The sequence below is a fragment of the Diadema antillarum genome, unplaced genomic scaffold (genome assembly GCF_040938485.1).
Source record: "Diadema antillarum isolate AM-2024a unplaced genomic scaffold, OU_Dant_1.0 seq00000793_RagTag, whole genome shotgun sequence".
Classification (NCBI taxonomy): Eukaryota; Metazoa; Echinodermata; class Echinoidea; order Diadematoida; family Diadematidae; genus Diadema; species Diadema antillarum.
Window position 1 is genome coordinate 30,062 of NW_027271680.1, and position 16,717 is coordinate 46,778.

At 37.9% G+C, this 16,717-nt stretch overlaps 1 protein-coding gene across 1 annotated transcript; it reads left to right on the forward strand.

Annotated features, from left to right (window-relative positions):
- Positions 1–15,924, forward strand: LOC139739297 (uncharacterized). The gene is made up of 13 exons (XM_071649913.1): positions 1–351; positions 4,837–4,898; positions 5,436–5,730; positions 7,392–7,479; positions 8,071–8,101; positions 8,242–8,398; positions 9,029–9,062; positions 9,602–9,777; positions 10,416–10,919; positions 11,492–11,669; positions 12,404–12,666; positions 13,174–13,319; positions 14,792–15,924. The coding sequence occupies exons 2-13, from the start codon at positions 4,893–4,895 to the stop codon at positions 14,963–14,965; spliced, it is 2,052 nt and encodes a 683-aa protein (XP_071506014.1). The 5' UTR covers positions 1–351; positions 4,837–4,892; the 3' UTR covers positions 14,966–15,924.
- The last annotated feature ends 793 nt before the right edge of the window (positions 15,925–16,717 follow it).

A 16,717-nucleotide genomic window follows, 5' to 3' on the forward strand; every position in this document is an offset into this window, starting at 1 on the left:
CAACCAATTTTGTACACTTGAAAAGGAACCCATTCAGAATTCTTGGTGTCTTTTGACCCGAGTTTTCGAAATTGAAATGCCACTTAGTACTGTGTAAGTGGATACGGCTAAGGCCCTAATAGCGGGGACCGACACTAAAAATTGGGCTTTACTTTTTATATCTTTGACCTCAGAGATACCGTCATTTGGATCCAATAGTATCATGTTATCATCGAGTCATTTCCTTTATTGAAAGAGGAGGCCCAAGGGGATCGATTCAAGGTAATGGAACATATTTCCACGTTATTTCAATGGCAGTGTGTTGGGTTTCATCCTGAGGAAGATCTACGGACTCACTTCGGTCTCTTTACGGTAAGTAGGCCTATACTCGTAACAAATCTGCAACCGGTCCTCATCACGAAATATTCCAATAATCAGTCATACATGACGTCAAGCTTCACTGTGACGGGATCATTAGCTACATATCGAATGGCTTGTGCTATTTTTGTTTCATATCATTATGATTAAGGCACTGTGACTATGAATGAATACTTTCAGGGAAATATATACGCAGGTCAATTTTCTATTGATTCATTTCCGCTTGGAGTAGGGGGAGGGCTAACCTGAAAATATCCTCCACTCTCAAATTTCTATGCTCTTGTTTCTGATTCCAGATTAAAACTAGAAATGTCGCTTTGGCAACTGGTATGCCTCCGCCATAATGCATGATTTTCCCAATAGGTCTAGATAGTACATGTACATGTGGACAATGTGTGATTACATTTTCACAAAATTGGCAAAATATTGAAATGACAAGTTTGTCACAAATGTGTTGAATGTTCACCTTCCTTGACCTAGGTTTAATTGGATGAATAGGAGAGCATGTATCTAGGGATTTAAGGACTTTAACTTGACTTTGACCCATTCATACATTTAGGCATTGAGTAATTTTCAAGGTACAGGTGTGGAGAAAAAAGTGCAATTTCTGAATTGAATAGTAAATTGTTACCATTTTCATCTGGCCCTTGACCCTAAAATTCATAAGATAATCACTTTCAGATAGAACATGCATAATATGTACTTAAGTTTCAAGATAACTTGAGCCACTTCCGAGATATGGAGGAAAAAGTTAGTTCAGCACTTTCACTTGATCTTTGACCTTTTGACCTTTGAGGCAAAAAAAGAAGAAAAAAAAACTTTCCAGAGAATTTCTATGAGATCACACATGCATACACCAAGTGTAAAAAAAATAACCCTGCTGGCATTGCATGAATATGAGGGAAATAGTACAATTTTGAAGTGTTGTACTTGAACTTTGACCCCTGACCTTTGACCCCATGAACCCTACATTCTCTAGATAATCACTTCCAGTCAGTACATGTATATACTATGTTCCATGAAGATACCTTGAACAATTTTCCAAAGTACGGAGAAAAAAAGAAGTTTTAATATTTTTACTTGACCTTTTGACCTTTGACCTTTGACCTCATGACCCAAACTTTCACCAGAGAATCTTAATTGGGTAATACATGTATACACTAAGTTTCAAGCAAATATCTTCAAGCATTCAATAGATATGGTGGAAATAGTGAAATTTTATGTATTTGACCCTGACCTTTTGACCTTTGACCTTTGACCTCATGATCCAAACTTTCACCAGAGAATCTTAATTGGGTAATACATGTATACACTATGTTTCAAGAAAATATCTTCAGGCATTCAATAGATATGGTGGAAATTGTGAAATTTTATGTATTTGACCTTGACCTTTTGACCTTTGACCTTGAGCATGTGCACCCAAAAGTTGATAGGCACAACTTCACCCCCTAATACACATACATGCCAAGTTTCATTAGGATACCTCAACAGTTTTTGATAGTTACCTTGTCCACAAAATTCATTACGGACGGACGGAAGGACGGACGGACGGAAGGACGGACGGACGGACGGACGGACGGACGGACGGACGGACGGACGGACGGAAGGACGGACGGACGGACAACCCGAAAACATAATGCCTCCGGCACCACTTCGTGGCGGAGGCATAAAAAAAGAAAATCTACTTCAGTCATTCATATTATAATTCTCATACAACAGTCAAGGCCACAGGCACCAATACTGTAAATCGAAATCCCAGTGGCATGAATACAGCTGCTTTAGCAAAGACTGAAAGCCTTTTTTAATCATTGTTATATCAGACGTATTTCTCACACACCAAACGATAAAGCTCATGTAACATGTCGGCATATTTCCTGACTCCATTCGGGGGGAAACACCCTCAGGTTGTGACCTATTAATGTCTTAACTCATTAGCTTAGAGACCAGGCACACACGTATAAGTCAAAGGCGTAAATCCCGGGCGTTATGCTGGTTGCGATGACTTTGGCTGCCTCCGTATTTACTTATTTTTTAACAATTCCTGTAGACAGCGTAGAAAAACACTGCTAGAAATATGTGTGTTTAGTTATTGTGTACACAGCAGTATTTGCATGTTTTGAACAATCAAACTGACCGTATGCTACCGATTACGTTTTCAGCTTCAAAAACAATACTCATGTTCTGTAATACTGTTTTTTAATCCCTGGGGAACAACGAATTGCTTTCAACGGCACTAAAATTGCCAATGATAGTAATAGTAAAAATAATGATAATAATGATAATAATAATAATAATAATAATGATAATAATGATGATAATAATAATAATGATAATGATAATAATAATAATAACAGTAATAAGGATGACAATAATAATAACAATAATAGCAATAATTATAATGATAATAATAACAATATGGCAGTTTGCCTATTGTCTACCTCTTGATCTCAAAGCAGGATGCAACTATAATCATACATGCACATAGAAAACATAATATGGCATCCAATGTACACTGTCAAAAAGACACTGTCAATAGATCTGCTGTGTGTGACAAAATTCACTCAAACCTTGAACCTTGAACCTTGAATGAGTACTCTCCCAAACCAATGCATAGCCATACTTAAATGACGAAACGTGTTTCAAGGGAAATTGAGATTTATCTTAAAAGCTTGATTTTGCGATGGCATCCTGGATTAGTGAATTTTAATGGACCGGCGCTCGGCGGGCAGAAAATGTACACGAAACTTATACAAACTTGTGTGTTCTTATAGTTATGTACAGGACATTTTAGTGGTTACGAAGGCAACTGCACTTTTGTTGACTCACGTACTCAATAGCGGTGATTGAGATTACTATTCGTTTGAAAAAAAACCCACCAAAAACACAATTTCTTCAAATATGATCCCAAGACCTTGGTCCATAGTAAATCATGTTAAGTCGGCTCATGCCGCTGAAACTCTGCGATGGTGAGAGATAGTTGAATAATGTTAGATGCGAGAATATTATTTGCTCCTGGAATCCCTAATGTACAATATAGTGATATTGTTGTATCACTCATGCCATACGGCTTATTTTTGATCATTTCTACGCCCGGAGTCTACAATTCTTTACAGAGTCATCCAAACTAAGTCAACACGGACTTTATACGTTCTACACACACACACACATCTCTCCCTCTCTTGGGATGTTTGCCGTTTGTGAAGAGCTACCAAACTCTCAGCTGAAGTGCGTGTTTGGTGGTGATACTGTCAGGTCTTACCGTGCTTACTGGCGTATAATAGTAACATATGCACGATATGCTCGATCGTTACGTTCACCTGCGATTTAAGAGATGTTCTCTCACCTATGATGACTGAAGCTGGTGATGTTACACACACTGCAAAAAGTCCGGTGTTAAATAGTGATCACCGAGCTGGTGTTAAGTTTTCGGTGCTCATTTGTGGTGTTAAATTAACACCTCCGGGTGTCATTTCCAAATATAAAACTGTTTTTTGAAGAGTTTCTTAGTAACTGCACTTCTTGTTCATTTTTAATTTAAACAAGACAATCAAGAATTTTACATTAAAATATTAGACTTTTGAAAAAATGTGAAAATAAATCTACACCACAGTAACACCAGCTGGTGTGGTCTCTTATTGAAGTTGGACGGGTGTTAAACCACTGATATTAACACCAACAAATATCAAGTCAACACCATGTGGTGTCATTTTTTAATTAACACCAGTACAGTGTCAAAATATCACCAGGTACACTGTCAAATTAACACCACGAAGTGTCAGGTGAACACTTTTCAACACCATCACAGTGCATTTTCTACACCTGTGGGTGTGGTCCTCTATTAACACTTGATCGGTGTTAAATTTAACACCCATGGTGTTAAATCTAACACCGATGTTTTTACAGTGCATAATCGTGGTTATCAACAGCAGCTGACATATCGTGCTCCCCTAACTATTATGCTTGGCTTTCACGTGCTGTTCAACTGCCAAGTCTGGTAGCATGGTACATGGATTTTATTCAGCAAGTGAAGACAACCGTAGATACAGCTGGGAATTGAGAGGAAATTTGTAATAATAATAACTGACAACATTCATAAAGCGCCTATCACATTTAAAATGTTTTTAGCTGTGAAAAAAAAGAGAAAAAAAAAAAGGAAAGAGGAAGTTACAGTTTCATAATGTTCAGATTGTACCAGCCGCACATGCTACTAAAGAGATGAGTTTTTAACATAGATTTTAACTTTCATGCTGAGTCACTTTGTTTTATACGTTCAGGTAGATTATAATATACACAATCATGTTGGTAGGTATTCAAACTATAGAATAAACAGAATCTCTCCCTCTCTCTATCTCTCTTTTTTCTCTCCTAAAAACATATTCAACAACAAGATAAGTTCTTCTCATCGACTTGATTTCTTCTTCGTAAAATAGAAGTAGACATGCAACAACACTTTCCCAATGCTTATGTTTTCATTTCAAGGATCTGATCCGAACCTGTGATAGAAGAAGTTGTCACTGACTGTCGAAGTCTTCACCATGAATGTAAGTACGGAAATATTGTGAGGACTCGTACTGCTCTTGAAAGGTTGTGTCGACTTCAGCTGTGAACATTAATTGTCTTTATTAATTTCATAACATCTTTAGTTCAGTTCAACTTTCTAGTAGGAGACTATAATTATTCTTATGCAAGTCTTCTTGTTGATTAATTGGCCCATTACATGTCAGATACACCTCAACGCTTGCATGTATAGATAAAACATCGTGTGATTTGAATCTTTCTTTATTCAAATTTAAACATTATACTTCATCACTTACAATCCCATAATGCTCTCTCTGCAGAATATCGTTTTTTCTAATGTCGAAATGCGCCTATATCGCTTAAAGTTTTGATGTGACTGTGAGAGATGTTATCTGCGTTCATTCGCAGGAAATTTTGAAGAGACCCTTTAAACTAACAAATGACAATTACACAGGTTTCTCGTTGCTATCATTAGGCTTCGTCGTGTTTACATGATATTGGCAATTAAAAGAACGATGTAGATTGTTTTGATGGTAGACATTGTTTTCTGCTGCCCACAGCATCGGACCGCGAAAATCTACAAGGTCAACGACGCCTTCGAGCTCAACGAGTCTACGCCGACAGACCTCACCAGCATCAAAGTCAGGTCGACATCGACATCGAGCGTCGACGTCAACTACCCAGCCGACTTCCGGGGTTACCCGACCAGCGCGGCAAGCATCGACCTGGGAGTCGACGAAGAACGGAAATCGCATCCGTGTAAGAACCTCGCAGTGGCGTGCTGCATCGTCTTCTTTGTTCTCCTGCTCCTGGGGTGTATCGCGCTGCTGGTTTATTTCGTAATAATGAACACAGGTGAGGATCAAATTTGAGGTTATTACTCATAGGCCCGAATTCACGAAGGTGGTACAAATAAAAACCATGAACAAAAACCATGGAGCACCAAGTGTCGCACGGAATATTTCGTTACGAAATTGGTCATTTCGTCGACAAAATGACCGTTTCGTTAACGACATTATCATTTCGTGGACGAAATGTTCATTTAGTTACAAAATGTTGACATTTCGTTAATGATCATTTCATCGACGAAATGACTGATTTTGTAACGAAATATTCCATGCGACACTTGGCGCTCCATGGTTTTTGTGCATGGTTTAAACCATGGTTTTATTTGTACCACCTTCGTTAACTACTATGAGTCGGGCCGAAATGAACACCTGGGGGGTTCAGAACGCAGGGCCAATTATTCTGCAGATTAATACTGGATCTGATGTGTCAAAAACGACCTTACCTGTAAGCTTGCGCCTATACATGAATTCAGTAGTATGCATACCATTCATGTCACCCAAATCCCCTCCCCCCCCAAAAAAAAAAGTTCGCTGAAAGGTCCCTGTAGTTTTTCTTCAAAATTCTTTATGTTACGCAAGGTAATTTGAAACATATTTCAATTTCATGCATGCACTTTGATTTAAAAAAAAATGTAGGCTATAATGGAAGCCATCTTGTACATCATTTTATGTAAAAAAGACCGGTCATTCCTTCACGCTATATTCTTCCCCTGTATATTGTGGCATCCATCTGCACTTTCCATAGCTGTTATTACCTATGCCCCCCTGTAATGTAAGATCAGCTTACGTCTATTTAATCCACATTGCTTTGAGTTATTGTTTGTCATTTCTGTATCTTACTACGTTCGTCTTCTTTTGCAGTTATTGAACTTTATGTTGTTTAAAATGTATTAGATCAAGCATTGCTTGTACTATTTACTTATATCGCAGAAAAAAAATCCTTCCAGAAGCAAGAAGCAAAATAATCAATCAATCAATCAATCAATCAATCAATCAATCTATCAATCAATCTATCAATCAATCAATCAACCAATCAATCAATCTATCACTCACTCACTCACTCACTCAATCAATCAATCAATCTATCAATCAATCAATCTATCTATCTATCTATCTATCTATCTATCAATCAATCAATCAATCAATCAATCAGTCAATCAATCAATCAATCAATCAAGCAAATATTTCTTATAAAGAGAAGAAAATTAAGGACTAGACTGCCTCTCTTCCAGCTTCCTTTTAATGTTTGACAAAGCTAGAAGATATAAAGAAATCATTGGCATAATTATCATCTTGTCATGGTTGTTGTTTTTGCTGTTTCATTGTTGAGTGTTGTCATCGTGTACTTTCAATGCCTAATGCCTCCTGTGCAACTTGTGGGCATTATACTGTATCATCTTTTGCCTGTTGTCAACATGTATCAATCCGTGTTCTATATATTGTACTTATGGATGAGCAATAGAGTATCACAAGGATACAATACTTGTTTAGTTGTGCTGCCAGAGATATTTATTGAAATTGGCGATCCCATGCATGAGTTATCAAACGTGAACGTAGCCCTCCCCTTTGACGCAACAACATAAGACGCATTCTCACTTAAACTTTGAATTCCTTCTGTTTCTGTGTCGATGTTCCTAACGATTGTTTTTATCTATATCTAATCAACAGTGCTGAATGATTCGAGATTAAGAGGTAAGATATTCATTTCATTCCATTATTCTATTCGAATGATATGGAACCAAAATGGCATATTTCGGTGACATCAAGGAATCTTAGTTTCCGCTTACAGAGTTTTGCTGAAAGAATTCTGGTAATCATATGCTTCAGATTTGATCCAAACTTAGCAAACGTACAAGTCTTCATGCCCTGCTAGAAAGAACACAATGTCCCACAGTGTGAGATGCACAGTGAGGAAGACAGTGTGAACACAGTGTGAAATCTCTTCATACTGTTAAATTCGAGCGTTTTAACAGTATGAACACGTGAGTCATCAAAAACAAAGCATTACTATGAGAACACTCTGTGAAAATCACACCACAGTGTGAAATCATCTTCATACTGTTACATTCGAGCGTTTTCACATAGTCGACTATGAACACACTGTGAACATACTGTGAACACACTGTGGGACACTGTGTTCTTTCCAGTAGGGTAGTGCTGTAGAACAGAACTAGGGGTCTCTGCTTTTCCTTGTTGCTGCTGCTCTTCTTTCATTTTCTTCTTGATGTGATAGCTTGTGTGAATCACACCACACTTGATTTCTAGTTGGTAATCTCCTCCAAAGCAATAATTTATGTAAAAAATACACTGTAAAATGTGTTTGTATTATTTTGTTTTCGAACTGTAGCTGGTACCGCTTAGAACACAATCGGTCATGTGTAACAAAATCAACAAACGAGAATGTCTAACTTTGTTCGATCACATACCATCATTGCTCAAGAATTAAGGACGGATAATGGCAACATGCGTAGATCTTGGCTTTTATTTCGTAAGGTAAAAATCAGTGTTGTCTGTATAGATTGCTAGTTTTCCGTCTTTGGCCGATTTGTGCACATTAACAGGCAAACTTATTGTTGAGGGCTCTCTACGTGTCAACGAAACATATCGGCCAGAGCTGTCGGATCCAACTTCGCCTGTTTACATCGAAAAGGAGGCTGCTTTCATTTCAGCCGTAAGTCTGATTATGTTAAAAATAATTCATTTTCCTCGCAAATGAGTACCAAAGCCTTTAATTCTAGCGAAATGAATTATAGAAGTAGGTCGATAAATGAATTGTATATACGAGAGAATTAAGAAAGACGAGTGTTTTGCAGAGTTATTATCCCTGTTGGAAAGAACACAGTATCTCACAGTGTGAGAAACACAGTATGAACACAATATGAACACATTGTGAACACAGTGTGAAATCTCTTCACACTGTTATATTCGAGAGTTTTAACAGTGTGAACACACTGTGAATCATCAATCCACAGTGTGTCCCATGCGAACACTCTGTGAAAACCAAACCACAGTGTGAAATCATCTCCACACTGTTAAATGCGAGTATTTTCAAATAGTCGACTATGTGAGCATACTGAACACACTAGTGTGAGACTCTGTGATCTTTTCAGTAGGGATGGTACCATGGGAACGAAGTCTACCCAATTTTTCGTATAAGATCATACGCAATGTCATATATTACGAAATAAAAGTTAGATGTATAGTGAAGTGAGATCTTTTGCTTGCTTAAGAGTATTTTTTCTGATACTAGCAGTTTCGCAATTCCCTACAGATGAATGCCACGTTCGTGTCAAGCGATATGGCAGCCTATTACGATGGATGTGAAGTAGTACGATTCGAGTAAGTAATCTATCCGTATAATAATTTTATTATTGAAAGTATTACTATAGATGAGCAGCGTTTGCTAACGAAATACTCTTGAAATTATGTGTACTTTAATGTTATAATATTTGCTCGTTTGTTGATGTATTGTTCTGAAGGCGACAAAAACCGTAATCATCCGCTTGAGGAGTTGGAAATATAACTTGTGTTCAGTGGTCATCAGAAATAATGTTTTTGGGTTTTTTTTTCCGAGGTAGAAGAAGTTCAAATGTGTGCCATTCAGACTACCAGTACCCATATAACGCGAAAAGGCATCTTAATGTACGCACATTTTTTTTTCAAGTAGTCATATCATTATCATGGCAATATCGCTTTTCATTATTATCTATACAAGGGAAGTTTCCGTAGGCCAATTCTTATAAATATTACCTTTCTTTTGCTTATCAGCAGTTAATTGTTAAGACATCATTGCAAGTATCATTGTTATTTTCATTACGGTTCATTTCATTCCACCAAAGAACAGAATTTGAGTTGCATTCTGTTATTTTATCTTTCAGACCAGGGAGTGTCCGAATAGTATTTGAGGTTTATCTACTGTCAGCGCCGGATTTCGCTGACACGGAAGCGGAAGTTGTCTTGGCGGTGCAGGTCACAATCGAGGACGCTGTCTATGTGTATTCTGAACCTTTCGCAGCCTTCGATGTCTTTTTTGGTTCTGTGCAAATTGATTCCGGTATGAAATGCATTGATATTATCATTGATATATTTACCCCTGTGCACCATATGTATTTTATATGGCAATTATGGCCAGATAGATAGAGATAGATAGATAGATAGATAGATAGATAGATAAATGAATAGATAGATAGATAGATAGATAAATAGATAGATAGATAGATAGATAGATAGATAGAGATGGATAGACAGATAAATAGATAATAACCAATGAAACAGGGCAAATGAATATCATGAACAACTTCACGTTACGCACTGCATTTTCTCTGTTGTGGTGGTGTCAGTTTTTCAACTACTGATGTTGAGCAACAAACTCGTCTATTAAAAAAATATGTGATTAGAATAACTCATTATGTTGACATGTCTCATATTTTGGCTAATTCATACCTGGTATATATCACGAAGCTGTCAAGACAATGTTATCTAGCACAGATTTAAGAAACTTCCAAATGTGGTTTCTGCGTCTCTCGACCACAAAACTAAATTTACTCTTTGATCATCAAATCGTGGTAATTTCATGAGTCATTTTCAATCATCGTTTCCCATTCCTTATATCTCTATGGTTGATATCTTTAGTGGCAAATTAACGTATTAGTGTCTTACTGCTGATGGCTTCCTTTCCTTCCGTTTGTTCAGTTCAACAGATTTCACTGACAACCATTCCTTCGATAGACTCCAATACACCTGCAACAAGCACAGAATCATCTTTTGCTGAACTTGAAACAACGGCAACGCCCAGGTTGTCAACACACTCCACTTCGGAATCGGTGAGCAGCGAATCGAACATGCCAATCACCGTCCTCTCAAAGGATAGTTCTACGTTGAGATTTGCCACGAGTTCGTTGCCACCTCGTACAACACTTATAGATGCAACGACTAACGAAGAGACTACCGTGTCTGAGTTGCAAACGACTGACTCGCCCATCGCAACCACACAGCTGGCAACAACCGCAGAAGAATCAACCGTCATGGCAACCACGAAACTAGAGGAAAGCACAACTGAAATGGACAGAAGAACCCAAACGTCAATTGTTTTTCTGTCAGAGGTGTCACTGAAGACTGCCACGCCCACAAATAGTGATATCACTGTGACGTCACCTCCAATCACACGCCAACCAAAAATTCACCCCGCTCTCCCAGGTACTGATTCGTAACAGCGATACCCTCGAAATAATTGATTCAATACATCAAGTCTTTCAGTCCCGTGGGCCCCGTGGTAAACATGACTTATATGCAATGCTAATAGGACTTGTAAAAAATGTTATGTTGGTCCTAACTAGAAAAAGTGTAGGAAGGTCAGTCCTTTTGTGGCAAATCATTGTTATGAATTGAGAACATTATTACCGGAAAAGCGACAATCCATGAATAAATTATTGTAATTGAACTTAAAACAAAGAGAGGGAAAAGAAGAATAGAAAATAATGCACCTCTCAAAAACACCAATGATCACATTTGTAGCAATTCACATTGCTCACATTATTATGTATAATGTTGCTTTTGTGACTTCATTTTGGCTAAATTCTTCTCCTTCGTCTTTTTTGTTTTTTCGGGTCAATCTCGCTCCTTCGCTCCAAAAGTGTCATCCAACACTTTCACGCACTTTTGTTTTCATCTTGTTTCTATGCAATATGTCTCTTCTAATCAAACTGCATCTTAAATTTAATTGCTTCTACAACGTCATCGCCTACTTCAATTTGCATTCACGACCTCAGATATATGCGGAACGCGTCCAGCGGTGGCTGACGACGACGTCGAGTCCCGCATCGTCGGTGGAACGGACGCTGCTCCGGGCAGCTGGCCGTGGATGGGATCACTTCGCTTGAATAGGGGACATCAGTGCGGAGCAGTGCTGATTCACCAAGAATGGGCCATCACCGCACAGCACTGTGTGTAGGTATTCTCACACACGTACATACATGTACACGTGTTGTACGCACTTGTGTTACGATATTGACATTGATATAATTGAAATGACAGCCGTTTTATTTTTGTATAAAGGTTTATTTTGACATGTCAACTTGAAAGTCCGACCTGTTATAGCCTTTTCACAACCGAACTACAACCCAGGGGCGGATCCAGGAATTCTGTAAAGGGGGGGGGGGGGGGGGGGGGGGGGGGCGTAACTTACATTTCTGGTGCCACTTCCGGGTTTCATTTCATTTCTTTTGTTTTTAACGATAAATAAAGGGGGGTGTGCGCCTCTTGCGTCCCCTCTGGATCCGCCACTGCAACCACACCAATGAACAGTAATGGCAGTGACAACACCCCTCTACCCATCCCCACCCAAAAAAAAAATAAAATCATTAAAATGTTCATCATGAAACAAAATGAGATAATATTCAAGTTCAATGGGACCAAAAGTACCGTTAGTTTTTCAAAATTTAGATGTAACACCGAGGTAGAAAATACACGGGGGGGGGGGGGGGTAGTTTCAGGAAATTTGGCAACTTGACATTATACCTGCCTCGGACAGTAAGTGTTAACATAATAATGAAAGAACAGTGATATTGAGGGAGATATTTTCCCCCTTGTACCGGTATTTCAATGTTTCAATGTTGTAGAGCTCGGATAGCTTGGATTACTTTTATCTCTTCATTCGTCTTGTATTCTCACTGCCACAATAGATCTTATTTCGACGATATTGTCCTCGGTGACAACAAACTGTCTGGCGCCCCGTCATCCTACAGGGAGGAGCGCACCACGACCGCTTTTTCCAACTCCGACTTCAACGTCCGCACCGACGAGAACGACATCGCCCTCGTGAAGCTATCGTCACCGGTGAACTTCACCGACCACGTGCAGCCGGTCTGCATTAACACCTTATCGTCGGAGTTCAACTTCACCAACTGCTATATCACCGGCTGGGGGACTGATGACTTTCATATACGTGAGAACTTTCTCTTTTCTTTTCTATACTTAAAGGAGAACTCGAACTGATTTTCAGACTTTTACATTTGAACCGCTATGAATTGGTTATTCTGGGTTGGATATTCTGGATGGGCTAGAGGGTATAAGAATTTAGAAGGAATGATGTTGATAATATGAATTGATAAGGAATGAGAATATTTTCAAACTTTGTAACAAATCACAATGAACAAGGATGATGACATAGCAGCTTCACCATAAGAATGCTCGAGCGTGGACTCAAGGAAGCAGGATGATGGATATTTTTATGGTATGCATCCCTTTGATGCAGTCAGCTGGCAGTGACACTGATTTCCCTCTAAGACAAAGGAAAAATTACGCGTGTGCTCTATCTTTCTCCCTCTCTCTCTCCCTCTCCTTCTAATCATTATCATTATTATTATTATCATCATCATCATCGTCATCATGGTCATCACCATCATCATCGTCATCATCGTCATCATCATTATCATCATCATCACCATACCAGAGGTCCCAATTACACAGCTACAGGAGGCGCCAGTACAACTCATTGATACCGCCGTGTGCAGCGAGTGGTACTCCAGCTATCACGACCCGCTCACTGATAGGCAGCTGTGTGCTGGCTGGGAGGACGGAAGGAGCGATGCATGCTCGGTAAGCAGAAACTTATCACGCACACACACACGCACACACACACGCTATATATATATATATATATATATATATATATATATATATATATATTACATTATATATATTTATGTATACAGGGCGTATAAAAAAACACGTTACACTTTTGAAAAAATTGTCTAAATAACATTTCAAAATATTTGGAAGATTTTTTCATATTTATGGATACCCAATAGTCTCATCTATCAAGTGCAATCAACAAAACAATTTTTTGTTCACGCTAGGCTGAACACTGACGCTCTTTGTCCAGAGTGTGAAAAATGGCTTGGGCCAAATTGAAAGAAGATGAAAAATTGAGCCAGCAGTCCAAATAAGTGTTCTCATTCAAACAAATTGCTCTTTTGCTCACATTTTTGATTATGTTATGATAGTTTAGGAATTTTCTGGCGATTTTCTGTCACGTTTTAAATGATTCCATTGTGTTATGGAAGGTTGATTAACAATATCAAGATCTTTTAAGCACAGTTATCACAAATAATATCATGCACAGACATAGTCACTCAGTCAAGAAGAAAAGTACAAGATTAATGCATACTCAGATCATTTAATCAATACAATACAATCAAATCCAATCAATCAATCGTTTATTTAATCAATCAATCAGTCAGTCACAATTGTATGCATGTTTAAAGTGACAGATCGACATGGGGAATATCCCCACCCCCCCCCCCCCCCCCCGTGGCTTAAAGCCTCGGTTTTTTGTTTTGTTTAGGTTTTTGGTATTTTGTTCATCCAAAATGACCACTGCTCACTGCTCTCTTCCCTTAAAGTGAGGCAGTCCTCACGAATTTCAAAAAGATATGTTGTTGTTGGTACCTCCAATGAACTACTTTCACCAAAAACAAACTTTCAAATCATCAAATAAGCTCGTAAATTTTGAATGAAAAAGTGTGAATCTGCATGGTGAATATGCTAATGAGTAAGTCTTGGCGGAGAGTCAGACGTCACCGAGGCACAACTCTTCCCAGCCGTGTTCTGCTCGTCATGCGTTACGCTCCCTAGTTATTTATAAATTCATGTTTACTATTTATTTTTATATTAATTGTTTATATAAATAAGCATGAAATATTTTGTTATGAAATAGTACAGAACATACCATTCTAAGAGGAATTCAAAGTTTATTTGATGAAAATCGGGTTTGGAATGACTGAAACATCCAAAAACAAAGTAAAACAAAGCGATCGTAATAAAGTGTGGGTCCCACACTTTCTTAGAATTGCTCTGTTCTGGATATCTCAGCCATATCAAAACCAATTTTCATCAAATAAACGTTGAATTCCTCAGGGAATTACATGCTCTTTCATATCTCGTAAGAGATTTCTCATTATCTCACCAAAAAAAAAATGTTAGAAACTTGAAATTAGGTCTCAACCAAAACTATGCAATCCCTTTAACATCTAACCCTCGTTCTCTGGATCTTTATACTCCGTCATCAGGGTGATAGCGGTGGACCCCTGCAATGCCAAGACGACCAGGGGGTTTGGTATCTCCTGGGCATCGTCAGCTTCGGCCAGGAGTGCGGGCTGGAGAGACTACCGGGCGTCTATACCAGAGTATCCACACAATTAGATTTTCTTCAACAAGTGCTGGACACAAATATCAAAGTCTAGTTTATGTTAAAATAACAATAAAACATCCTCACTGTTGTAATTCTTTGAAATGACATCTCAGTGAGAACCAGCCTCGATGACAGATCGGCGGAACTACCTCCTTCATAAATCTTTCTTATAATGTCTTAGAACAAGGGATGACAACTCATAAAGTAGATTATATTAACCATTACGCAATCAAGTAAAAATCTTCGTGGCTGAATAGAAATGCTGACTTCGTCACCACCTTTCTTCTTTGTGGAGAATATCCAACACTGCTTTTCTTTTCATCTAGAAAGAAAGAAGTATTAAAGGGGAACTCCGGCATGTCCGGCAGGAAGATTTTCAGACTTTTACGTTTGAACAACCATATAAGTTATACTGAGTACAGAGTTTCAGAATTTATAGTGACTGGAATGAGAAATAATGTTTTCAAAAGTTAATAACAAATTGCAATGAACAAGGATGATGACATGGCAGCCTCACCATAAGAATGCACGAGTTGGAGCTCAAGGAAGCAGAACAAAAGAAAAAGGCATAAATAGATTCTACACAGGTGAATTTGTTAAGCAAGCGGTATAGTAATCGATTTACACTGCTACATTTCTGAAATATGTGAGGTTCCTACATCATCAACACTGTTCAGTGTGATTTGTTCAAGATTTTCAGATTATTGGTTTCTCTGCTCAAGGGCCACAATAATTCCTCAAGTCTATAAATGCAGCTGTTGATTTATATACTACATGATATATATATAAAAAAAAAACCTATGAAAATCGTCTGAAATGCCCCTTTAACCCAGAAGGAGAAAATAAAAATCCGACAATTCGAATATCAAAATTTCAACGTCTCGGTGAATTGATTAGAGGTAAAATCAGGTTAACAAGAACTAAGTGAGATATTAAAAGTTTTGGGCAAAGTCTGACGAAGTAAAAACTTCAGGACCGCTTAACCAATGATACAGAATGTGATGTCAGCTGAACGTAACATAGGATGTTTAAATCCCCTTACTGGTTGTGTCGAAATTTTGGAAGATCGTCGTCTAACATAATTATCATCTACAATATTTAAAGCAACAATTTAAACTGCGATTCATCTTTTTTCTTCTTTTCAGGCAGTCTTGCGTATACTGCAAGTAAACAATTGACGTTCGATTTCATCTGTAATTTAATAACATCATTCAAAAAACAGTTTAAAAATCGAATTGAAAGACATTACATAAAAGAATGTCTTCCAGGTCATAAACGTTGTTATCCTAATTTTGCTACAATTTCGATGTTTCCCATATAAAATATCCACATGTTTTCCATAAGATGATTCTTCTTATTCTTATTCAAATGAAGTACAGTAAGAGTGATAACATGTGGTTGGTCAAATCATATACGTTTCATGGGGAATCCGTATAAAATATGTTTTTTTTTTTCCCCCAGTCAGATGGAGGAACAATCAGGTGCTTGTCAAAATTCTCTTTCTAATGAACGAAAGGGTTTGGATGTTGCAAACACATTCAAATTTCAATAAAACTGTATACAACAATTCTCCTCATTTTCAGGTTATGGGCACAATAAGTGCTAAAAAATGTATCTCTCCCGTGTTTTGATATATAAAAAAAAAGAATACATGGTATTCTCCACTCTGTGAGTTTTTAGTTAACTATGTATAAGTATTTTGTTGAGACGGCATTGACTTGTGATTGCTTGGAGATAAAAAAAATGTCATACTCTATTTCTTATGCTAGTTGAAAGTGATGATAAAATAAATCCCATTTTACCT